This window comes from Lathamus discolor, chromosome 9 (assembly GCF_037157495.1).
Source record: "Lathamus discolor isolate bLatDis1 chromosome 9, bLatDis1.hap1, whole genome shotgun sequence".
NCBI classification, from domain to species: domain Eukaryota; kingdom Metazoa; phylum Chordata; class Aves; order Psittaciformes; family Psittacidae; genus Lathamus; species Lathamus discolor.
Window position 1 is genome coordinate 1,900,024 of NC_088892.1, and position 22,314 is coordinate 1,922,337.

At 50.7% G+C, this 22,314-nt stretch overlaps 1 protein-coding gene across 34 annotated transcripts in view; it reads right to left on the bottom strand.

The window, feature by feature from the left end:
• Positions 1–22,314, bottom strand: part of LOC136019309 (histone deacetylase 8) — a 57,695-nt gene that overhangs the window by 18,401 nt on the left and 16,980 nt on the right. For 7 of the 34 annotated variants that reach the window (XM_065689366.1, XM_065689365.1, XM_065689364.1 and 4 more), the window contains 12 exons: positions 21,935–21,988; positions 21,601–21,801; positions 15,817–15,869; positions 14,668–14,798; positions 12,640–12,781; positions 9,765–9,877; positions 8,654–8,731; positions 8,093–8,201; positions 6,213–6,385; positions 5,059–5,153; positions 3,503–3,609; positions 3,287–3,392 (listed from right to left, as the gene is read on the bottom strand). In XM_065689366.1, the coding sequence (XP_065545438.1) occupies positions 3,287–3,392; positions 3,503–3,609; positions 5,059–5,153; positions 6,213–6,385; positions 8,093–8,201; positions 8,654–8,731; positions 9,765–9,877; positions 12,640–12,781; positions 14,668–14,798; positions 15,817–15,869; positions 21,601–21,801; positions 21,935–21,988 (1,362 nt within the window). Of the gene's footprint in view, positions 1–1,082; positions 3,197–3,286; positions 3,610–3,637; positions 3,817–5,058; positions 5,154–6,212; positions 6,386–8,092; positions 8,202–8,653; positions 8,732–9,764; positions 9,878–12,639; positions 12,782–14,667; positions 14,799–15,816; positions 15,870–16,285; positions 16,435–17,752; positions 21,376–21,600; positions 21,802–21,934; positions 21,989–22,314 lie in introns of those variants that run through there. The other 27 variants (XM_065689386.1, XM_065689377.1, XM_065689387.1 and 24 more) reach the window with 22 other exon arrangements.

Genomic DNA, 22,314 nt, shown 5'->3' on the forward strand with positions numbered 1-22,314 from the left:
CAAGCACAGCCTATCACAGAAAGGTCTTTTGGGGGGCACCAGCCTCAAATCAAGTTGTTACCCCCTTTCTTCAGAGGACGCCCCCATCCTCCACTCACCTGCTCCTCTGCCAAATCATCACCAAGCACCAGCTTTCTGTCCTGGCACCTTAGGCTTAGCAGCAGGGGCTGGGCGTTTGCACTTGAGGAGCTGGTTTCTGGGTTGGCTGAGGGTGCTGCCCAGAGAGGCTTGGCACAGATGGACTTTCACATGGCTAAGGAAGAGTAGATTGCCACACTGGTAGCACCGTTCCTGAGGACACCGTGTGTAGGTGATGCCCAGCAACAGCTTTCTGTCCTGCTGGCACCTTAGGCTTAGGAGCAGGTCTGGATGTTTACACTTTGGGATCTGGTGGTTTGAGTGTAATTTGCAACATTTAAAGGTGGTTTGGGGGCATTCCTAGCAGGTTTTGAGCTGGGGTGGGGGCAATTTGGGCTGTCTGTGCCTAATTTGGGGTAATTCCAGCTGTTTGGGGGCATTCTGCACGAATTTTGAGCTGCTGTGAGGGCTTGTTGGGCATTTGGAGGAGTTTGGGGCTATTTGGGGGCTAGTTTATGATGGTTAAAGCCACTTTGGGGGTCATTTGAGCTGATTTACAGCAATTTGGGTAGGGTTTTATGCAGTTTCATAGACTCATAGAATAGTTAGGGTCACTGTAAGGTTATCTACTTCCAACCCTCTGTATATAATAGCTAGGGGTACATTTCAAAGGTTGGGGGATATATGTCAGGGGTCAGAGGTAAGGGTCGAAATGTCAAAGGCCAGGATCAGATTTCAAAGGTCTTGTGTTAAGTGTTAGGGTGGCATATGCCATGGATCACAACTGAACGGCCATAGGCCACCCCCCCCCATCACCACCACTATCTGCAGTACAGTTTTGGACATAGGATGGCAGCACCACCACAAAAACCCCAAACGGCTTTTTTTTTCCCCCAGTAATTCTGTGGATTCCCCCACCATCACCTTACAGTCAGGCGCTTTCCTTAACCCAAGTGTGGTGTTTGGACAAAAAACAAGAGATCAAAACAAAACCAGGCTGCAAGTCCCTTTGTCTTCCTATTTATTCCAGCATATTCTAGTTAAAGCCATAGGAAATATGCTTTCCCACAGTGACCAGACATCTTTAACAAGAAACACCACAAATAAAATGCTCTGCGGGCCCAGTGAAGGAGGACACAGCAGCAGAAGAGGCAGCTTTCACAGCCCAAGGCCCCATACGTGTGTGTGTACCTGTCCCCTTGATGAGATGAGAGCAGCAGCTCTCCTGGGGCACTGGGGCATTCATGTGAGACCTCCCAGGACAAGAGCTGCCACGCTGCCCTGCATCTCCCTTGATGCTCTGGAGAGCATCCCTGGAAAACACCATGGCCCAGGGCAGGAGTGTCTGTGCTGCCTTTAGCACCGAACGCATGAAGCGCTGTGGAAAAAGAGCACTAGCAGGGCAGTGCGGCACAGGAGGAAAGGGAAGGGCTGAGGAGTATTTCAAATATTAACCAAAAAAAAAAAAAAGTCCCAGTTAAAAACATCCTGGCTGGGCCCCTCCCTGGGCAAAGGCACAAGCTGTGCCCCACACCCCAGCCGGTCTCCAGCAGGGCAGTGTAGAGGCCGTGCTCCTGCCCACAGGGCAATGCAGTGCTGGGCCTGGGTCACAGCTCTCTTGAAAAACATTTAAAACTAGTTGTACGAATAAACGCTGTGGTGTTGAAGAAGGAAAGAGGAAGGAGCAAGGGAGGCTCTGCAGACACTGGAAGCCTGTGGCTCCAGGGCCCAGACTCCGGCGTGGGAAGAGCCACAGTGCCCATGGTGCACAGCTGCTTTTCTTCTTTGAAGAGAAAAACATCACCAACCACCAGTAATTTCTTCTAGATTTCCCAGACAGCCACAAATTTCACCAGCTGCTCACATAAACACACCATGTCCCCCACAGGAAATGCTCTTGCAGAAACCTGAACCTTCCTTTTCTGCTAAACAACGTGCTTCAGATTCCCTGCAAATAAAATGAGCCAGAAAACAGGATTTCCACTGATGGGTCAGCCTGCCAGGGGCAGTGGTGCCACCCCTATGCCTGACAGCCTGGACAGCCTCAGCGCAGCCCCTGCTCACCCCTCTCTCACTTTGCAGAGGCTGCTGCCCTCCTCCCAGTCAGATTCGGGCTGATGCTGCCATCACTGCCCACTACAACCTGCAACTGGCCTGGCTGGATTCATGGGCCAGCACTGCAGAGGCACACACTAACTCCAGGCTGCCTCATCCTTCCTCTGTGCCAGATGCACTGCCAGAAGCATGCAGCACAGATCCCTCCCACTCTAGAGCAATGCTGTTCCTCCTCTCCTGGACAGGTCGGGGGGGGGGGACGTCCCCTCCCTAGGATTGGCCTGTGCTTGCAAATGTACAACTCAAGGCATTCACAGCCACGGCATCTCCTCCCCACCTCCTACTCTGCTTTGAACACCAACACACCACAACATCCAGAGAGTAGAAAGGGCTGCAGAGACCTGTTCTCACTATCTCCAGCTCCTCCTGGGGACAGGGGCAAGACAGATGGGCAAGGGCATCGAACAAGGCTGGCAGGAGCTTGCTGGGCTCACCCAGCTGCCTGCCCTCGACTCTGAACAGCTTTCAATCCCCTGCCTGGCTAGGAGATGCATGGAGGTCAGGTGGGGAACCATCTTTGCCCTCAGGCAAGGCCCCAGCCCTGCAGAAAGCTCTGAGAAGAGCAAGGCAGCTCTGGCTCTGCCCCAAGGGCCAATAGAAGGATGCTGCAGAAGGTGGCCCTAAGGATTACACATACTCCTGCCAGAGGCAGAGCAGGGGCTCTCATTAGGCCTGAAATAAAAAAAAAAAGAAAGAATAGCTGGGGCTTTGTGGGACCCTGGGCAAAGCACTCGGCATCCAGTCCTCAATTTTGCAGCAGCTTGGTGTACCAAAGGATTCTGTCACCTTATTAAGGGGGGTTTGTTTAAAAGTAAGGTCAGGTTTGTGAAGAACTGGTGACGCTCCCAGTTACAGTGAAAGACCATACTTGAAAAATATAATCATCATCCTATTTGAAAAGTCATGACAACCCAGTGAAGTCCCCAGTGACTGGACAGGGAAACACTGGCAAGTCAGCCTCACCTCTGTACCCAGTCAAGTGAATGTGGTTCATCTTTCTAGTCTGTGAAAAAGACTCCAATGAGCTTTCCTGCCAGTCCTCTCTAAGACGACCTGTCAGCCTGGAGCAGGAGCATTGGCTTGGACAACTCACCTTTGATTGAGTTAATGATTTCTTGAATTCTCTGTGGCTCGTTGCGGTCTGGTCTGCAGCTCGGTGTGATCTCCAGCACGTAATCCGGACCATATTCTGTAAAGAACTGCAAGGAAGAGGAGAGGAGAGTGAGTGCAGATGTCTCTGGTGGGCTGTGGCTGTGAGAGGGTTCCCCATGGGGGCCCATTTGTAAAAAGAGAAGAGCATTTTCTCCACCTGAGGTGCACATGTATCTTAACTGTGTCAAAGAGGTGCTTCTGCAGTGTCTGAGCCCGCTGGAAGTTTGCAGCCACTATCAACTGAAGGGCTTGGGAAGCAGAACTCTGTGGTGCAGACAAAAGCAGCCAGAAGTCTTTGCAAGTGCTTTATTAGGCAAAGATGGTGACACTCATTTTACTCATGGTTCCCTGCAAACCCATTTGTTTGGGGTTTTTTTTTCTATGAACAAAATTCAAGTGCTGCCTATCAGATATCCTTTCAGATTTCCACTCCACCTTGTAGAGTGCTGCATTGTCGTGACTGTCAAACACCTGGAAGGAGAAAAATCAAGAGTTCTTTAAGGTTAATAATGCGTCTTTCCAATAGCGTGCAGACGAGCCTGAATGAGAAACTCTGCAGCACATGGACTCTACATGGTAATGCAGAATCCCAAATCACTGCCAGCAGGTTCATTTCACAAGCACAGCGCTGTCCAAAGACGACAACACGCTAGGGTTAAAAATTCAGTGCTGAAGTTGCAGTAGGTCCTGTTGCTATCCCTGGAACTTAACTGCATGGAGAGCTAGTTCGGACTTTGAGATATTGCACCAGACAGGGACATTCACAGAACCACAGTCTCCCAGGTGATTAATGACACATAGGGCTGAAGTTTTCTTTAAGGGTGAGACTGCAGGTGGCAGATCTGGCAACCCAAGACTGACATCTCTGCATTAGCATGGGCAGCAATGGCTTCTCCAAACAGACCTCAACATGCCAGTACTGACAAGGATAATGAAGTTATTTAAGCACACCTCTCAAAAAACATCTTGTAGCTGTAATAACCAGTTTACATAATGATGAATTTCCAGTTTCAATGTGCAAAAATGCTTTACTTCCTCATGCATACTGATCCATGAGATCCTTAGACAAAGGCAAACCCGTAATTCTCCTCTGAGTCACTGTAGGCTGGAACTGCTTTGCACATGCAGGTTTGTTTCTGTAGGGTCAATAACTTTGATTTGCATTTTGAGACCTATTATGAACCTGTAGCTATTCCATCCAGATTCAGTCTAGATTGTGCCTCTCCAACCAGCTGCCCAGTCCCAATCAAGACGGGAATTGAGGCAGCTCATGTGCAGTCGTGACCAGTACCTGGACCCACAGCCCACTACGGCACCCACTGCAGCACTAATGGTCAGAAGAGCTCCAAAGCTACTCCTGGTACTTCCTGTAAGTTTATGAAAGCAGGACTAAAACGTAAAGCCTTCATACAGGCCTGGTACAAAAAGCACATGCATATCCAGAAGAGCTCTCTGAGCATACGGGTGACTTCCTTTCCCTATGTTCTCCATAATTATCACAGACTAGAAGTTACTGGCAACCGCTATTTCTTGTGAAAAGGTGCAGACAGCCCCAAGGTTTGGGACCAAGAACTTGCTACGTTGCTAGGACAGTGCATTATTGTTACAGGAGTGTCTCAACAGAACAGTATTGAGCAGCAAGGAAGCCACTTGGATTAGGGAGAACAACTCAGCTCTTGTGCATGGAGAAGGGAGGGTTTGTCAAAGCTTTACCTCGTGATCAGGGATCTCGGAGGACAGTGTTCTCCCAAGGATGACCCCAGTCAAGTATGTCCAGCAGCGAGCTGTGTTAGCAAGGTTGTAGCCTCCTGTCTCCAGCAAGATTTGTGATTTTGGAGGTGGGAGAGTGGGAGAAGAGGGAGATTTTAGTGAAAGGAACAAATCATGGAGGCAACACACACAGTTTACATGAATTCAGCTTGCTCCATCCATTCAGGCTGTGCCCTGCATGTTGCACCCGCTGGCTACAAAAGGCCAAGTTGGAATGACACTGTATGCAAGGGCAGACCTCACAAACTGAACCCCAGTTACACCCAGCATGGCACAGGCCTGGGTCCTCCAGTCTTCATCTCAGACCCAGCATGAGCTGCCAGCCCCGTGTGTTGGGCTCTCTCCTGGCAACAAGGAGGGGGGATCAAAGGTAGCAGAGAAGGAAGTGCAAGGGTAGCAGTGGATATGGCGGATCCTTGCTTTATAACGCCAGCCTCCAACCCATAAAGCATGATATACATGTCAGGCCATTCGCTGGTGAGCTCTTCAGCCGTGTCATGTTTGAGAGGACCAATATGAAGCTCATTGGTACAACGTGGCACTCAGTGAGTTTTGTTGATCTCGAATGCTGTTGTATAAAGCCTGTCCTGCTGGATAAGCAACTGGTGATGCAGTATGACAGAGCTAAGTCATCTTTACCCTTGAGAGCCCTGCTGCATCGTTCAGACAACCAACCCGTTTCCCAAGTCCCTGCTTGAGTAAATCGTTCATTGCCAGATGCCCAAAGTAAATTTGGGAACACACTGCTCACTTTCAAGGAGAAGCACTGAAGGCCTGACGAGCAGAGATGGGAATCAGAGGTGCCATTGAGAAGCCAACGTCAGTTCATCAGGGTTAATAGCCTCTGCTCATCTCCAGAGGGGCCAAAGACCCCTTAACTCAAGATCTGAGGGTCAGGATTGAGACCTGCACTAGCCAGCATCAAGGATTTCAGGTCTGTGTGAAGACAGCACCATGGCACAGTACACTCTCCTGGCGCTGCCTGCAGCCACCCTGCTGAACTCCAGCCAGAGCTGAGCTGAGGATACCCACTCGAGGACAGGCCATGGGGCAAACCCGTCTTCCTCATGACCAAACAGCAGGATGAGCACACTCACCTCCTCCCAGGACGAGGGTCGCCAGCTGCCACTGCAGGACGTACTTCAGGCACTTGCCCACTCCCTCAGGTGTCATGTTGAAAGAGCACATGGGATCCCCAGCAATGGTGTCTGCCCCCAGCTGCAGCACAACTGCATCCGGGTTGAACACAGCGTACACCTCCTTTAGCACACTGCGAAGAGAAGCAGCAGCAGGGGTTACTGCAGATACGGCTCAGAGGGTGCTGGTGGTATTGCCCTGGTCCCTCAGATCAACTTATGCTTTTCAAGGTTTCTGCATTCTCTGCTCCCACCCCCTCATACAAATTATGCTCCCTCTGCTCCCAGTCAGCCTTCTGCCTCTGCTACTATCCTGCAGACAGTTTTGCTCTCAAAGCACTCATCACAAGGCTGATGAAGGCAAAAGCATTACTGGGAACACAGGGAAGGGGGATATAGTCCTGATCAGCTTAGTGGTAGCATCAAACCACATGTTTACATCAGCTGCCCCGAGTGGAAGGGCTGCAAGCCAAACCCAGGGGCTTTTCTCCTCTATAAAAGTCACAGTGAATAAACAGGTCTAGGGAAATAGTTATCCTAAACTCTCAGACACCTCTCACCAGGGCAAGATGAAAGGAAGGCTCTGTCTAGGTTCCCACTCTTCTCTCTCCCATATGGCTCAAGTCAGAAATACATTTTCCCTGGCTCTAGTAGATGCTCGGGTGCCTGGAGACAGTTCATGAGCAGTATTCTCTCTTGCAGAAGGCAGTTGGGCATGTCAGGCACATGGCTTTGCTCCAGGTTTTTAGTATTATGAACACCACAGAGATAATTATCCTGTTTGCAGCACTGTGCTCCAAAGCCCAAAACACAAGGAAAAATAATGGAGAAAAACATGGTCTTTCCATAACAGTGTTTTTATCTTGCTAAAGTAGAAACAGATGTAAAAACAAAACAAAAGCTGCTTGGAAAACACTTTCAGCTCAGGCCCAAGCAGATCTCCCACAGATGGTCAGGGTTCAACTCCACAGCTAAAAGGTACTTGCCCTGGTTTCAGCTGTAATAGAGTTAATTCTCTTCCTAGGATCTGGTGCAGCACTGAGTTTCACCTTTACTCTGAGAATAACACTGGTAACGCACCGATGTTTCAGTTGTTGCTTGGTCACGCTTACCCTGATCAAGGACCTTTCAGTCCCTTGTGCGTTGCCAGTGAGGAGGGGCATAAGAAACCATGAGGGAGCAGAGACAGGACACCAGATCCGAGCTAGCTAAAGGCGTATTCTGTGCATACCACAGCACATTGTGCTCAGTCTAGAAACTGGGGGGGAGTTACCAAGGAGAGATGGGATGCTGCTTGGGTCAAGCTGATCAGCAGGTGCTAAGCAACGATAGTGGGCATCACTTGTTCTCTCAGCAGGGTGTGGGGTTTATTCCTTCCTCTCTCTTTATTTCCCCTTTTAACTAGCATTATTTTTTACAAGAATTTAATTTTATTTACATTACTAAACTGTTCTTACCTCATCTCACAGGTTTTTACATTTTTGCTGATTTTCCTCCCCATCCCACTGGCGAGTGGGGCAGAGCAAGCCAGCGGCTGCTGGCTGCGCTTAAACCATGACAGTCCTTCTCAGTCTCTCCTTAAACACACAAGGCTGACCCATGGCAAAGAGACCCTCCAGACATCCACAAATGCCTCTGTATGTTCAGTTTGCTTAAGGATTCACACAAGACCTCTGAGACTCCTTAAGATCAGTGTTCGCTGTAACCAAAATCTCTAACAGGGGAAGGTCCTTCCTTAAGAAAGGACCATAATTTAAAATAGTAAATAAAAAAAAAATCTGTGCAGTCTATGTTCTACAAAATCCCATCCAAGTAAACCAGATCAAAGCAAGAGGGCTTACGTTTCACAGATCTGGTAGTATCTCTCATCCTGAATGCCATCTTGAATGGGTACATTCACACTGTAATAGCGACCTTTCCCCAGGCCAACATCTGTCACATCCCCAGTGCCTGAAAAACAGAAACACCCCACAGTGAATTAGGGGAAGCAGATCAGCAGCAAGAGAAATGTCTCAGAGAGCAGAGAGCTCAGACCTTTGGCATGCTCATGGAAAGGTCCACCTGCCACCACCAACAAAAGGAGGGGCTGGGTGGATCTGTTTCTCACCCCCTGCCCAATTCTGTTGTGCAGCTTTCACAGGTGTGCAGGTGGGCACCCAGCAGTGGCTCTGCCAAGTTCAGCTGCAGCCACAAAGAGGAAAATGTCAAACATATAGTTCCCCTTCTTTCCTCCTTCTGGGTCAATAGCAGAAGCAGTGAGACGCCTCCATTGGACAGAAGAGATGGGACCTGTCTTTGCTGGGGCCTTGTCAGTGATGATCTTAAGGTCCTTTTCAACCCTGACCATTCTAAGATTCTACATGTGAACTGAATTAGCACAAACCTCCTAGTGTTCAACTTGCCTGGGAAAAATCCTGGTGAAAACTTATGCAGAGAAACAGTCATTACTTTTGAGGTGAAGCTAAAGGCATCTTCAACTCCTATCAGAAAAGGAAGAGAAAAAAGCTTTCATTCACATAAATGACAGCCACTGGATAAATGAGCCACTTGACAAACATGTGACTGCAAACAGAGCAAGAACAGAACAAAGAAAGAAAAAAACCAGATGTGGCTCAGTAACTCCATCCTTAACCAATGGAGATCTGAATTTGACTGCAGCAAAGGTCACAACTGAAAAGAATTTGTCAGGTCTCATGCTAATCAGTACTGAATGGGTCTCAATGCCTCAGAGCAGTGCCCATATTAGCAGCACTCAGGGTATGCACTGCTGGGCCTGCCAGGCTGGGGGAGGGAGCTGAGCAGGGATGCCTTGGCCAGAGCTTGGCTGTGATTAGAAACAGAGCACCCAGGCTCTCTAGCGTTTCCTCAGCACTGCTGCGATTAAGTATACCTTTTCTTTTAAGACACACTAAAACATTTGGGGTGGGAAGGGAAAAAGAAGTAACAGGAAACCTAACAGAAACCAAATGTAGGGGAGAAACAGAGCAAAATTAAACACATCATAAAATTCACAAGAGCAGGAAATGTTAAATGGTGTTGAAATAATGCTTCTGAAGGAGAGAGTGATTCCAGCATGGCCAGCACTAGCTTTCATTTTATAGCATCAAGAACTCTTTTAAAAGCACCATTTACTACTGCTTCCCTCTTGCACTGGTGGCATCAATCAATCTAACACTGTCAGCAGCTGCTCTGCCAGAAGGGGAGACAAGGGACACTTGCTGGAGAGCCGCTAGCACAGGGGATTACTGGGATAGGAACATGCAGTTTGCTGCCTTAGGTACAAGACTGCTGCCCAGACCCTCAAGAGAGGTCTGATGAGTAGCACAGGGCAAGTCCATATAGCAGGAGAAGGCAGAAATGGATTGAGGGAACTCCACTGCACTGAAAGGAGGCAAAGCCACAGCTGCTGCAGTAGGTACAGCCCCACTGCACTGACATGCCTTGATTTCCCCCATGCCCCCCCCCCCACCCAGAGGTGCTGCTGTGCTGTCTGTAGCCTGCACTGGTCCTTACCATCCCCATGATGCAAATCCAAGTCAATATAAAGGACACGGTCAAATTTCTGGCGCAGCCGCAGGATGCCCAAGACGGCATCATTCAGGTAACAGAAGCCAGAAGCTTCATCTCTGTGGAAACAACATCCGTGAGTGTGCATAACACCAACGCACCACTAATCTGATCTTGGCATTATCTCCTTTATTTTGCAAGTCTCTACCCTGTGGGTGCACAGAGGAGTATGAAGAGCCCAGTCAAGGCCCAGCACAAACCAAAGGATGGGCCAGAAACAGCTCAAAACATGGCTGGGGAGCACAGAGAACATGACTCCTTGTGCAAATGACTTCACAGCCCTGGGCTTGCTAGCAGCCGGTAAAGCATCATCTGGCTCTGCCACAGACAGGCCTGAGCCATGGAGGGCTTGGACTTGACCATCTCACTGTTGCACAAATAAAATGTTTGCTTTCCGCAGCTGAGGTATTTTAAGTAAGTTCTGAGCCACCCAACTCAGACTCTCCACTGTTACCTCCTCTCCCTCTGCAGCAAGAAAACAGGATCCTGGACAGTCCTGTTTGTGCCTTAGGGTATGGAGGTTAAGCCTCTTCCCAAAGCAACTTTCTCCCTTCCTCCCCAAGAAAACACAAACAGGGTAGTCCACAAGGCAGTCTCTCACAGTGCAACTCCTGGGTTCAGCCAGATGACAGCCCCAACAGCTAAAAAGAGGACAGACGTTGCATGGAAAGATTTTTTCATCCCTAACATACATCAGGGGGCAGCTTCCATATCACTGGTATCACAGGAAAAAGTTTATTAATCTCTACTCCAAACTCTCTTCTAAGTCAAGTCCCCAGCACTGCTTGGCAGTAGCCCACTGCACTCCTAGTCAGCCCTGGAAAGCTGATTTAAACCAAACCTTTACACTTTGCAACAGAAGTGTCCAAACCCCCATTCCCCCGGCTCAAAGACTCCAAGATCTGAGATGTGCCTCTTGGAAATGCTTCCTGACTTTCAGCCACAGCACTCCACTCATTTCCTGACACTCCCCTGCTCAGCAAACAGCTGGAAACATTGAGGAGCAGGTATGAGGTAGCATAACTGCACTTGCTCTCACTCCCTGCAAATGTCACAGAGCACAGATGCTTCCCATTGACTCTGTTCATTTACAGTGATGCTGAAAACTGGGATGCTAGCAGGTACCCTGGGGATCTTCCTTAACTGTGATTACAAACCACATTCATCCCTGCCTTCCCAGCCTGCAAGAAAGCAAAGTGAATTACGTCATGTCTCAGGCACTCTCTCCATGACATAACACACTCACCTTGAGGCCAAACAGAGCATGACACCAGCTCAGAGGCTGACCAGCATCAGAGCTGCAGCTCAAGGAAAGCACTCAGGATTTCCCCACCCCAGATCCACACAGCAGGGCTCAGGCAGAGGTCAAGAAAAGGCACCAACCCAGTATCTTGCCCTCTGCCTCAAAGGCACTCCAGGGAACTGAGCATGGTGACAGCGGTTACCATTCCCACCTTCAGGTAAATAACTAAGGCATCAGACAGCAAGTCTTTTTTGACAAAAGGATACGTATTTTGCTAGAACTCACGTCCTAGCACCAGACACCTGCAGCTCAGCAATCAGTCTTGCTGAACCTTCACACTGGACTGGCACCTACCAAAGCTACTGCCTGCCCTGATCATCCCACACCACCTCACTAGAGTGACTAGGAAGGCTCCTTTGAGATCAGCAGGTATTCAGTGCCTTTTTAAACACTGTTTGCATCCCACAATAGGGGTGACAGCACAGCTTGGTGGCAGCAATACCGCAAAGGTTTCTTCTGTTACAGACATTTTATGAACTGTGCAATCAAGATAAAAAAGAAGATTTTTAAATGCCATCTCTCCTGTGAAGAGCTTCAGCTCAGCCAGGCTGGACCCTCTCCTTCCCCAGCAAGCTGCAGCGGAACCCATATTCAGCAAAGTGCTAACCACGAAGAAAGTCCCGGTGCAATGCCAGCATTGCTGGTGGTTGCACCCACTGCTACACCTCTGCTTCCTCTGCCAGGTCAGAAGAGCCACTGGAGCAAGAGAAATCTGCACACCCACGTGCAAGTCTTTAGGATAAGACATGTGATTCCTGCTGATTTCTGGGGCTCCGCAGGGAAAGAGAATGGCCAGATTGCTGGATACAAGGAAGGGTGCCGTCCTGTCTGCATTTGCAGACAGGCCTCATATTTTGGGAGATGGGGGACACGAGTTAAAACATACAAAATGGAGGCCACGGAAAAATTATTTTACCACTAGAGAACCACACAATCCAGGGATGAAATTTTCACTTCCTCTCCTGTTTTTCTGAAGATCGTTATTAGTCTCTGAGATCAGAACAAAAAGCCACCCACAGAGCATGGAGAGAACAGTGGTTAGTCCTGCACTGCTTCAGACCTCTTATTTAAGAAACCAAAAGGCCACACAGACCAATTTGGACAATGTGTTCCCATTCTCTTCTAAGTTAGGAATAACAACAAGCATTTACCTCTCTACAGCCCTTCTCTATGAAGTTTGCAAAATCAATTCTCACTTGAACTCCAAGAGATAAGCAAGTATCCACGGATGTCAGGACACCTTAAATCTATCTGCCCCAGACCTGCACTGTAGTTCATGATAGCATAAGGACTGGGCAGTAACATGCCTACTCTCAGGCCTCTGCCCTACACTCTGCTTCTTCCTGCAGAGTATAGGGCAGAAGGCTACCTCCTGACCTTCTTCCCTCACCCCTCTCATATCCTGCTTTCTCTTCCAGCTGGATGGCTGCACCCTGAGGGTTCAAAGGGAAGCTGGGAACTAGGAGCAGGGTTCACACACTAGCTGAGGAAACACAAGGGAAGAGATTGTTTTCTTACTTCTTTGCATGATGCCACCCTCCAGGCCAGTTAATGGCTACCTTGCACTTGCCATCCAGCAGACACTGGGCTGCAGTGATGGTGGCTCCTCCCACAGCTGCCGCATACTCAAAGATCCCTTCAGTAGCCGGACAGTCATAACCTGTGGGCAGGAGTCCGTGTGTCAGACACAACAGGCCTTTTCCTCTACAGGAAGCACATTCAATGTTTTCAGCTCTGTCTTTAACCACTGCTCTAACTTTCTGTACCAGGCACAATGACAAAGGCGCAGCACAAACTCCTGCAGCCCAAGATGGTTAACAGTGGAGCAGATCATAGAATCACAGACTGGCTTGGGTTGGAAGGGACCTTAAAGATCATCCAATCCCCCTGCCACAGGCAGGGACACCTTTCACTAGAGCAGGTTGCTCCAAGTCCCATCCAACCTGGTTTTGAACACTACCAGGGATGGGGCAGGCACAGCTTCTCTGGGCACCCTGTGCCAGAACCTCACCACCCTGATAATAAAGATTTTTTTTCCTAATGTCTAACCTAAATTTACCCCATTCCACTTTAAAACCATTTCCCATTGTCTTGTCACTACAGGCCCTTGTAAAAAGTCCCTCCTCTAGATTTTCTGTAGGCCCCCTTTAGGTATTGGAAGACTTTTATAAGGTCTCCCCTTAAGGAGCCTTCTCTTCTCCAGGCTGAACCAGCCCAGCTCTCTCAGCCTGGCTCCAGAGCAGAGCTGCTCCAGCCCTTGCAGCATCTCTGTGGCATCCTCTGGATTCACTCCAACAGCTCCAAGTCCCTCTGTGTTGTTGCTCTAGACAACACATGATGAACTGACCACAATCCCCATTCCCCATCCCCTTGCATTGCTTAAGAAGGCAAAAAAGCTGTGAGTGAAGTTGAGCCTAGGAAGAAGGGTGGATGAGGGGGACTGTAATTTCAGTTTTGTTTTCAGTTCTCACTGTCTTACTCTGTTATTAACTGGCAACAAACTGATTTCCCTAAGCTGAGTCTGTTCTGCCCATGATGGTAACTAGCAAACCATCTCGCCTATCTTGACCCGTGTTCTATTCCATTGTATTTTCTCCCCTACCCTATTGAGGAGGGGGAGCGAAGTACCATGTTGGGCACCTGGCAGCCAGCCAAGGTTAACTCACCACAAATATCAACAATCAAAACATTTCCTTGCGCTCAGATCATTCAGAGGTGGGTCTTGATCCGACTTGTGATGTGTGTGCCTGGCTAGCCCGACCTACCGGCCCCTCACATCCATCTTTCAACAACACTCTCAGTTCTCTGGCTACCCTATGAGAAAAGCCGTGGCACAGTCACTGATGTACATCCCCCATAAAAATAAGAACTCCACAAAGGAGGCAGGCCTGGGTAGACTGCAGATCTACAGCTAGATTATGATCTTCACCTAGTCCGATAGCAGCCTCCCTGAAGCTGCTCCCCAGAAAGGCAAAACTCCAGGGCTGCTCCTCTGCCTCCAGACAGATCAGCCTCAGAGACACAAAGGGTAGACCTAGGGGAGACCCATGAGATCAGCGTAGAATGTGTACCACTGCCTCAGTGCTGGGTCACTCCTCCTGTTCCTGACACTACAAGTACGCAGAGCCATCCTGCCTGCTCTAACTACTGCATTGCTCAGGCTGTCTTAAGTGCAGGCAGGTGACGGCCCTTGTTCAGGAGGTAAGCAAAGTCACCCAGAAAACACCCTGATGACTCTAGTGCCTGGCTGCAGCTTCAGGCCATACATGTGTCCTTCACCACAGCAGACTTGTGGAAGCCAAGGTCAGCAAGTCAGGGCCTTCTGTCCTGCCCGAGATCCTAAAAGCAGCAGCAAAAGGCACTGGCTCCCGGTACACAAGGAACAGTGTGAGGCTGACAGCACCCTCTGCTGGCAACAGTTGAAAACGCCAGTCTGACAGGGCTCAGCAGCACCTGAGCTCACCCCTCTGTCTAACCTCACCACCAGCAGAAAGCATCCTGGTCCCAATACTCAGCTAATCTCTCACTGAAGATACATATCCTTACCCAGTCCATATTCCACGGACTCCGGATGGTCATCGTCTCCCTCCTCACTGACCTTCTGCAGGTGCTGCAGGTAGGCATCTGTGTGGAAGCTGGCCATCTCCTCCATGGAGGCCACTTTTGGCTTGACTATCCTAGGCAGAGAGAAGGAAGGGAGCACATTCAGGACAAGATGCTCCAAGGTTTGTCAGGAAGCTTTAACCTCCTCAAACGAGAAGCCTTCTTTTGGCAGCTGCTGTTGACAAAGCAAACAAAACTCCTGCCTCTTCTCACACCAGACTGTTACTTGGAGCAAAAAAGCTGATCAGCTGAGCAGGCCTTTCCCCCAGCATGGCACTATCTGCTGTGCCTGTCTCAGTGAGGAACACCTGCAGGTGCTGCCTGCATTAACCTTGCCACTTTGCTTGAAGTTTTTCTTCTCTTTTCTGCATATTCTCCCAGTTTAAGCAGTGCCCAGCATATCCAACACTCTAGTTACACACAAAGGAAAGAACAGAGTGACAACGGCCAGGCCCAGCCCAGTGCTGCAGCAAGACACCAGCCTGCTGGGTCAGGAGGCTGAGCAGCACCTCTCACACACTCTTAACTCCGCCTGCATTCAAAGCAGAGGCTGTCTCTGTCCTCAGCAATTCACATATCACCGTTCCCGAGTTGTGGTGCTTTGCAATCTGCCTAAATAAAGCTTGTGACATGTAGAAGCCCCCTGCAAGCCTCAGGCCCTGGGAGCACCTGCAAGCAACGCAGCTGCTATGGGAAGAACACAAGAAGCTCCCAGCCTTAGTCTAGCCCAGTGGTGAGCACTTCTAACCCTATGCCAGAGCAAGCAGCCCTTTGGGTCCACTTCTGCAATGGTACCTACAGATGCTTCCAAAGCACACTTTGCCAAAGTGACCAGAAAGAAAAAAAATCCTTAAAGTTTCAACAGGCACCTCTGACCCTGCTGAACTGACATGTGGTACTTTCTCCAGTTTTTTTGTCCAACTTTCCATAATTACCACAATCTTGTCCATTTAGCAAAACTCAGACTTTCCTAGAAATACACACTGCCGGGCTCCTGGAATCATTCTGCCAGCAGGGGCAGCCCTCGAGCTACCCAATATCTTTCACACCTTAGCAGAGAAGAAAACATTAACAGAAAAGGAGAGTACTTACTTCATCTGGTCAAGTAAGGCATACGCTTCAATCAACGAATGCACCATACTGGCCTAAAGAAAGGAATGAGTAAGCCCATGAGCAGCTCCGCGCACGAGACGGCAGCAGCGCCCAGCGCAGAGCCACTTGCAGCGAAGGCGTAAGCGGGACTTTTCCCAGGAGCAGCACGGTTCAGATGGCGCCAGCAGCTCTTCCGCGTGGGGGTGGGGGCACCTCGGAAGCGCCTCCTCTGTGTCCCAGCCACAAGGGGGGCGCGGGTTGAGCCCAGCTCTCCCGGACCCCGCATCGCCGCTGCACGGGGCCGGCGCTGCGCCCTCCCCGCACGCTCCCGCTGTCGCCGGCAGCCTCCCCAACACCGCCGGAACTCCAGGACTGCCCTCCGACCCCAGGCCTCACGCCTGCGCTCCCAACACCTCCCCACCGGAGTCCCCCACGGCCGCGTCACAGCCACCCCCGGCGCGGCGCTGACCCGCTTGGGCACTTTGCAGAGGGAGTCGCAGAGGGCCACGTACTCCGGGCTGTACACGTACACCGGAGCCGCCGCCATCCGGACTGCGACGCACCGCCCGAAGCACGCCAAGACAGGCACTTCCGGCCCCGGAGCACGCCGGGAGCTGCGGCCCGGGTGCTGGCAGCGCTAGTCCCCCAGTGCCCAGCGCGTCAGGGCGTGGGGAGGAGCCGGACGCTCGCGTCCTCAGCTCGCTGTGCCCGTTCTTTACAAACGCAGCGCCGCCATTACAGGAGGCCCTCGCCGGAGGACGCAGCCCCGCGCCCGGAGCACGGCCGGGTAACGCCTGCCGTTCCCTACTGGCTCTGTCCGCACCCCGCCGGCTCCCAACGCATCCTCCTGATTTTACTGCGACAGGGAGAGAAGCCGGCCTGGGGGTTGTCTGCCCCCCGCTTTCTTCCCCGCCAGGCTACAGGTGGCAGCTTAAAGGAAAGAAGTGAATGGGAGCAAGTCGACGCTGGGTACAAGCAGGCAAAACCTCTCCTTGCCAACCCCACCTTCCCAGGTGCCTCTGTATGATAGGTATGATGTTCTGGATGGTGGAAGGCAAGTCAGTGGACAGTACAGATAACATTCCACCTACCCCAGAGGCATTGCTAAGGTCAGAAAGGCCTAACCCCTGTGTCAGGACCACCTCTGTGAGGAAGAAATGATGTGTTACAGGGTCAGGTGATTCTCTTCTGAGGGCAACAGAGGCTCCAGTATGTTGGACAGACCCTCCTCTCAGAGAAGCCTGCTGCCTCCCTGGGGCCTGTGTTAGGGCCATCACTAGGAAACTTCCCAGCCTGGTATGGCCCTCAGGCTATTACCCCATTACTGCTTTTCCAAGTGAGTGGTGATGAAGCTACAACACATAATCCAAGGGCAATCAAAAGACTTCAGGGCCTTGGCACTGTTGGTAATCTGGAACACAGGTTATTTGTAACTCTGTCATTCTAGTTGTAGGCAGTGTGCCCAGAAGTAACAGACCCAGTCTATCAATACCTAGCTCTGTGGCTGGTGTCACTGCCACAGTTTTGGGGTTTTCAATAATGGGATGGCCTACACAGCACCAGGCCTGCTGGCATAACATGGGATTCACCTTTCTCAGAGGGGAAGAGGTCTTTGTTTACAAGCTAGTGGGGCTGACTGATAAGAGCTTTAAACTAGACTTAAAGGGGGAGAGGGATAATCCCAGACAAGCTGTCTGATGACATGCCAAATCTAGGGGGCTGGTAAGGACCCTCAGCCTGTTGGTCTCAGACGTGCTAGGTACACTGCAGCACCCTTTAAGTCTTACACACATGCTGAACTAATAGAAGCCAAGAGGGAAATACCAGGCAAAGGAAGGTTACGTGACCAACAGCCCAGCTGAAGTGCCTCTACACCAAAGCATGTATCATGGGCAACAAGCAGGAGGAGCTGGAAGTGACTGTGCTGCAAGAAAGCTACAACCTGACTGCCTTTATTGAAACTTGGTGGGATGAACCTCACCAGGGAAGTGCAATGGCTGTCAATGGCTACAAGCTAGTCAAAAGGGACAGGCGAGGAAGGAGGGGCAACAGTGTTGCCCTCTACATCTAGAAATGGATAGATTGTGAAAAGCTGCCTCTGAAAAATAGCCATGAGCAGGTTGAAAGCTTATTGGTAAGCACCGGTGACCAAGGCAACTATCCTGGGTTTAGCAGTAGCAGTTTTTCTCCTTCTTAGTAGCTGCTGCAGCGCTGTGTTTTGACTTTTAGCCTGGGAACAGAGCTGATAACACCGATGTTTTCAGTTGTTGCTAATTTTACCCTAAGGACTTTGTGAGTCTCATGCTCTGCCAGGGACGAGGGGAGGCCGGGAGGAAGCAGAGACAGGACACCTGACCCAAGCTAGCCAAAGAGGTATTCCATACCACAGTACATCATGCCCAGGGAGGTAACTGGGAGTGGCCCAGAAGGGTACAGGCTCTCTTCAGGCGGGTCGAACTCATTCGGCAGTGGTATTGTATTCTCCTCTCTTCTTATTTTCTCTTATCATCATTGGTGGTAGCAGTAGTGATTTGTGTTATACCTTAGTTACTGGGCTGTTCTTATCTCAACCTGTGGGAGTTACATTCTCTCAATTCTCCTCCCCATCCCTCCGGGAGCCGGGGGAAGGAAAGAGGGAGAAAAAAAAAAGGGGGGGAAGGGAGTGAGTGGATGAGCTGTGTGGCTCAGTTTGAACCACAACAGCAAAGGGAACCTTGTGGTTCTGCAGGCCACGTTGTCAAGAGGAGCCTGTGGAAGAAGCCTTCTGACTTCAGCTACAGGAGGCATTGCACTCGCAGCCTTTCATCCTCTCAGGGCATCTCAACCACCCCAAGAGCTCCTGAAGAAGCTGCAGGCAACTGTATGGGGTCTGTGTGGCAAGGGCCTGGTAGTGGAAACGGGTGTTACAGGGTGGATTCTGTAAGAAGCTGCCAGAAGCCTCCCCCATGTCTGGGAGAGCCAATGCCAGCTCCTCATGTTGGAGGAGTTTGTGGAGTACTGTTTCCTATAGGATGGAGCCCATGTCAGAGCAGGGGAAGAGCGTGAAGAGTCCTCCTCCTGCAGAGGGAGGGATGCCAGAAGTCTGATGAACTGGCCATAACCCCCATTCCCCATCCCCCTGTGGCAATGTGGGGGAGGATGTAGAGAAAATAGAAGTAAAACTGAGCCCAGAAGAGGGGGGGAGGAAGATGCTTTGAGATTTAGGTTTTATTTCTCATTATCCTACTGTGATTTGATTGGTAATAAATTAAACTCATTTCCCCAAGTCAGTCTGCATTGCCCATGACAACTGGCAAATGATCTCCCTGTCCTTATCCTAACCCAGGAGCCTCTCATTGTATTTTCTCTCCCCTGTCCAGCTGAGGAGGGGAGGGCCAGAATGGCTCTGGTGGGCACCCAGCCAGGATCAACCCAGCACAGCAATCCAGGAGACTCCTGGCATGCATGGAGGGTAACTTCTTAAACCACGTAATAGGCAGCCCTTTACCTGAGGGGAAGCGATACTGGATCTGATTGTCACCCACCCAAGTAAGCCAGTTGGTGACATTGAGACTAGAACAGCCTGGGCTGCAATGCTCACGCACTGGCAGAGTTTGCAGTCCTGAGGGATACAGGTCAGGCAAAGACTAAAAGTCAGGACTCTGAATTCTAGAAAAGCAACTGCTCAAGGGATTGAGCTGCCCTCCAGGATAAGGAAGCAGACAGAGCTGGCAGGTCTTTAAGGATGCTTTCCATAGAGCACAGGAGCTCTCTGTCCCCATGTGCGAGAAATCAGGAAAGGAAGGCAAAAGTTGAGACCTGGTCAAACTAAAGTGCAAGAAGGAAATGTGGAAGCAGAGACAGGTATCCTGGGAAGGGTACAAGGACACTGCCTGACTGTGTAGGAATGGGGTCAGGAAGGCCATGGTATGGCTGGAGATGAACTTGGCAAGGGACAAAAAGAATAATTAAAGGTCTTCTACAGGTATGTCAGCCAGAAAAGGAGGGTCAAAGAAAGTGAAACCCTCTTGATGAGTAAGACTGGTAAACCAGTAACATAGGGTGAGGAGAATGCTGAGGTACTCAACAATGATTTTGTCTCAGTCTTCACTGGCAACCTGTCTTCTTTAAATTAAAAGAGGGTTTATGTGTGGTCTAAGGAAGAAAGGTTTTAAGATTATGGTGGTGAAGAACACCAGCACAAGTTGCCCAGAGATGTGGTAGATGCCCCATCCCTGGAAACATTCAAGGCTGGGCTGATTGTGGTTCTGAGCAACCCGATATAGTTGAAGATGCCCCTGCTCATTGCAGGGGGGTTGGACTGGATGACTTGGAAAGGTCCTTTCCAACCCAAACTATTTACGATTTTATAACCTCACTCACCCTGCCACTCTGTGGTGTGTGTGCCTGTTCCCCATCAGTCTGACCACACTATCCTGTGCAGGGTTTGACTTGCAGATAGAGCAGAACTGGGAACCACTCTTATAGTCACAACCCCTCTCCAGTGCAAGGCTGCAGGAGATGGGGGCAGAGGGCAGAGCTGAGCATTCACAGCACATTTGTGATGGCACAGCTAACACCAAACCGAGCAGCCAGCTCAAAGCTTCTTTACAGGACGTGTATGAGCTCAGGAGCCTGTGACTTGGGCACGAGTGACACTGCCAGAAGCAAAGATGGCATGGAGGGGCTGCCACTGACAACCCCCAGCCAGAAGCCCTGTCCTCGCAGCTCGGTGGTAACTGGGATCTGTTACCACCTTGGGATGCTCCTGGCTCCCACAGCCTCCTCAGCTCTGTATACAGGACTCCTGACCCCATCTTCAGTGAGATGGGCTGCCTACTTCCAAGCAGCAGAGCCGTGGCTGAGTTGGACCATTTTGCTTTTGGGTGTGCTGAGGGAGAGGCTCAGGTGACACACTGTATTCCTCTAATTAAATTTTTCCACCAGCAGTAGGAAGAGCAAGAGTTTCAGCCTACACTAGTGTAAACCCTGCAGATTTGGAATAAGAAGCGGCACAGAACAGGTTAAAAACAAAATCTGCTGGAGGCATCTGCAGGGCATGCTGCAGCGCTGCACACACGCCTGGTGAAGGGGGCCTTCCCACCTCCCTCAAACACACGTACCTTTGGGGGTGATGGCCCAGAAGGAGCTGTGCAGGCAGGCACTTCTAACACAAGCAGGCTTCAAAGCTCAGCCTTTCCCTGCTAGCCCAGGCTGCACACAGCTTAGGACGATGCAAGCTTCCCACAAAGCTCTTCAGGAGAGCTGCGCAGACACCAAGAAGGCAGGACTAGGAGGGGAGATGGCCACGCAGGCTGCCTGCAAGCTACCTAATGCCTGTTTTTTTAAGCTATATGAAACAACCCTTCTGCAGCATCTGCAACCCAGAGTGAGGAGTTGTGATAGCTACTGCATGGAGCAGCCATCGGCGGGCAGGAAGTCATACACGTACATGGCCACCGACTTGGACAGGTAGGTCATGGTGCCGAACCGCCCACTTGGAGCGCTATCGTACAGCAGGCTGCAGATGCCTGTCGTGGGATCCCTCTCCAGCATGTGCTCGTCAGCGCCCAGGGCTTTCTGGATGTTGGACAGGGAAGGAGAAAGGAAGCATCAGGAATAAGGCAGTGTGACACACTGATGGTGAACAACGGGAGGAGTATGCTACGTATTTGCTGTGCCCCATGAACACAATGAGGGCAACAGGCAGGACTGTCTGTGTGGGTGACTGCTGCTTGGCTGTAGGGAACGCAGCCAGCAGCTCTGGGTGCAACCTGTGGCTCCTGTGTGAGGCTTGGCCCTTACCTGCTCCTCATAGAAGAGATCATTGGCCATATGCAAGATCCTTTCCACAGCTATGATGCCACCGATGGTGTGCACCTCCATGTCCACGAGCATAGTGAGCACTAAGATAGCCTCCACCAGCAGCTGCCTGTACTCTGGCTGGGGTACACGGTTGAGGACTGACTCCACATGCACAGCAAACTTTATTTCCCCAGGGGTCATCTATGAGGAGGGAGAAAGAAAGGCACCTGAAGCACTCTATCATCAGCAGAAGTCCTGAGCAATGCTGGGTGCTTGCACAGGGCAACCCAGCACCAACTCACCTACCTGCTTCCCCCTCACATAAACCTCCTACCTCTCTGGTTGTTGAAGAGGGGAGAACAAAGCCCTCCACAGAAAGGCCATGGCACTGCAGGACAAGGAGAGACCACAGTTACAGCATTGAGAAGCACCTATGCTAGAACACATAGGGCCGGTCCACCAGCTCGCACCCCCATGTGCACTGGTGCACACTGCCCACACACCCTAGCTCCACTTCCTAACTCCTTGCACAGCATCACTCCTTTCTCACCGGTTCAGCATCAGTCAGAGCACACACACCACACCCCCCTGGCCCCACACTCAGCACGGGGCTCTGCTCCCTGGCTCACCATGCCAAGGACAAGCTGTGCCCAGAGCTGATTCAGCTGCGGCTCCAGCCTGCCCCTGCCTGGCTAATGGGTAAAGCCATTATCT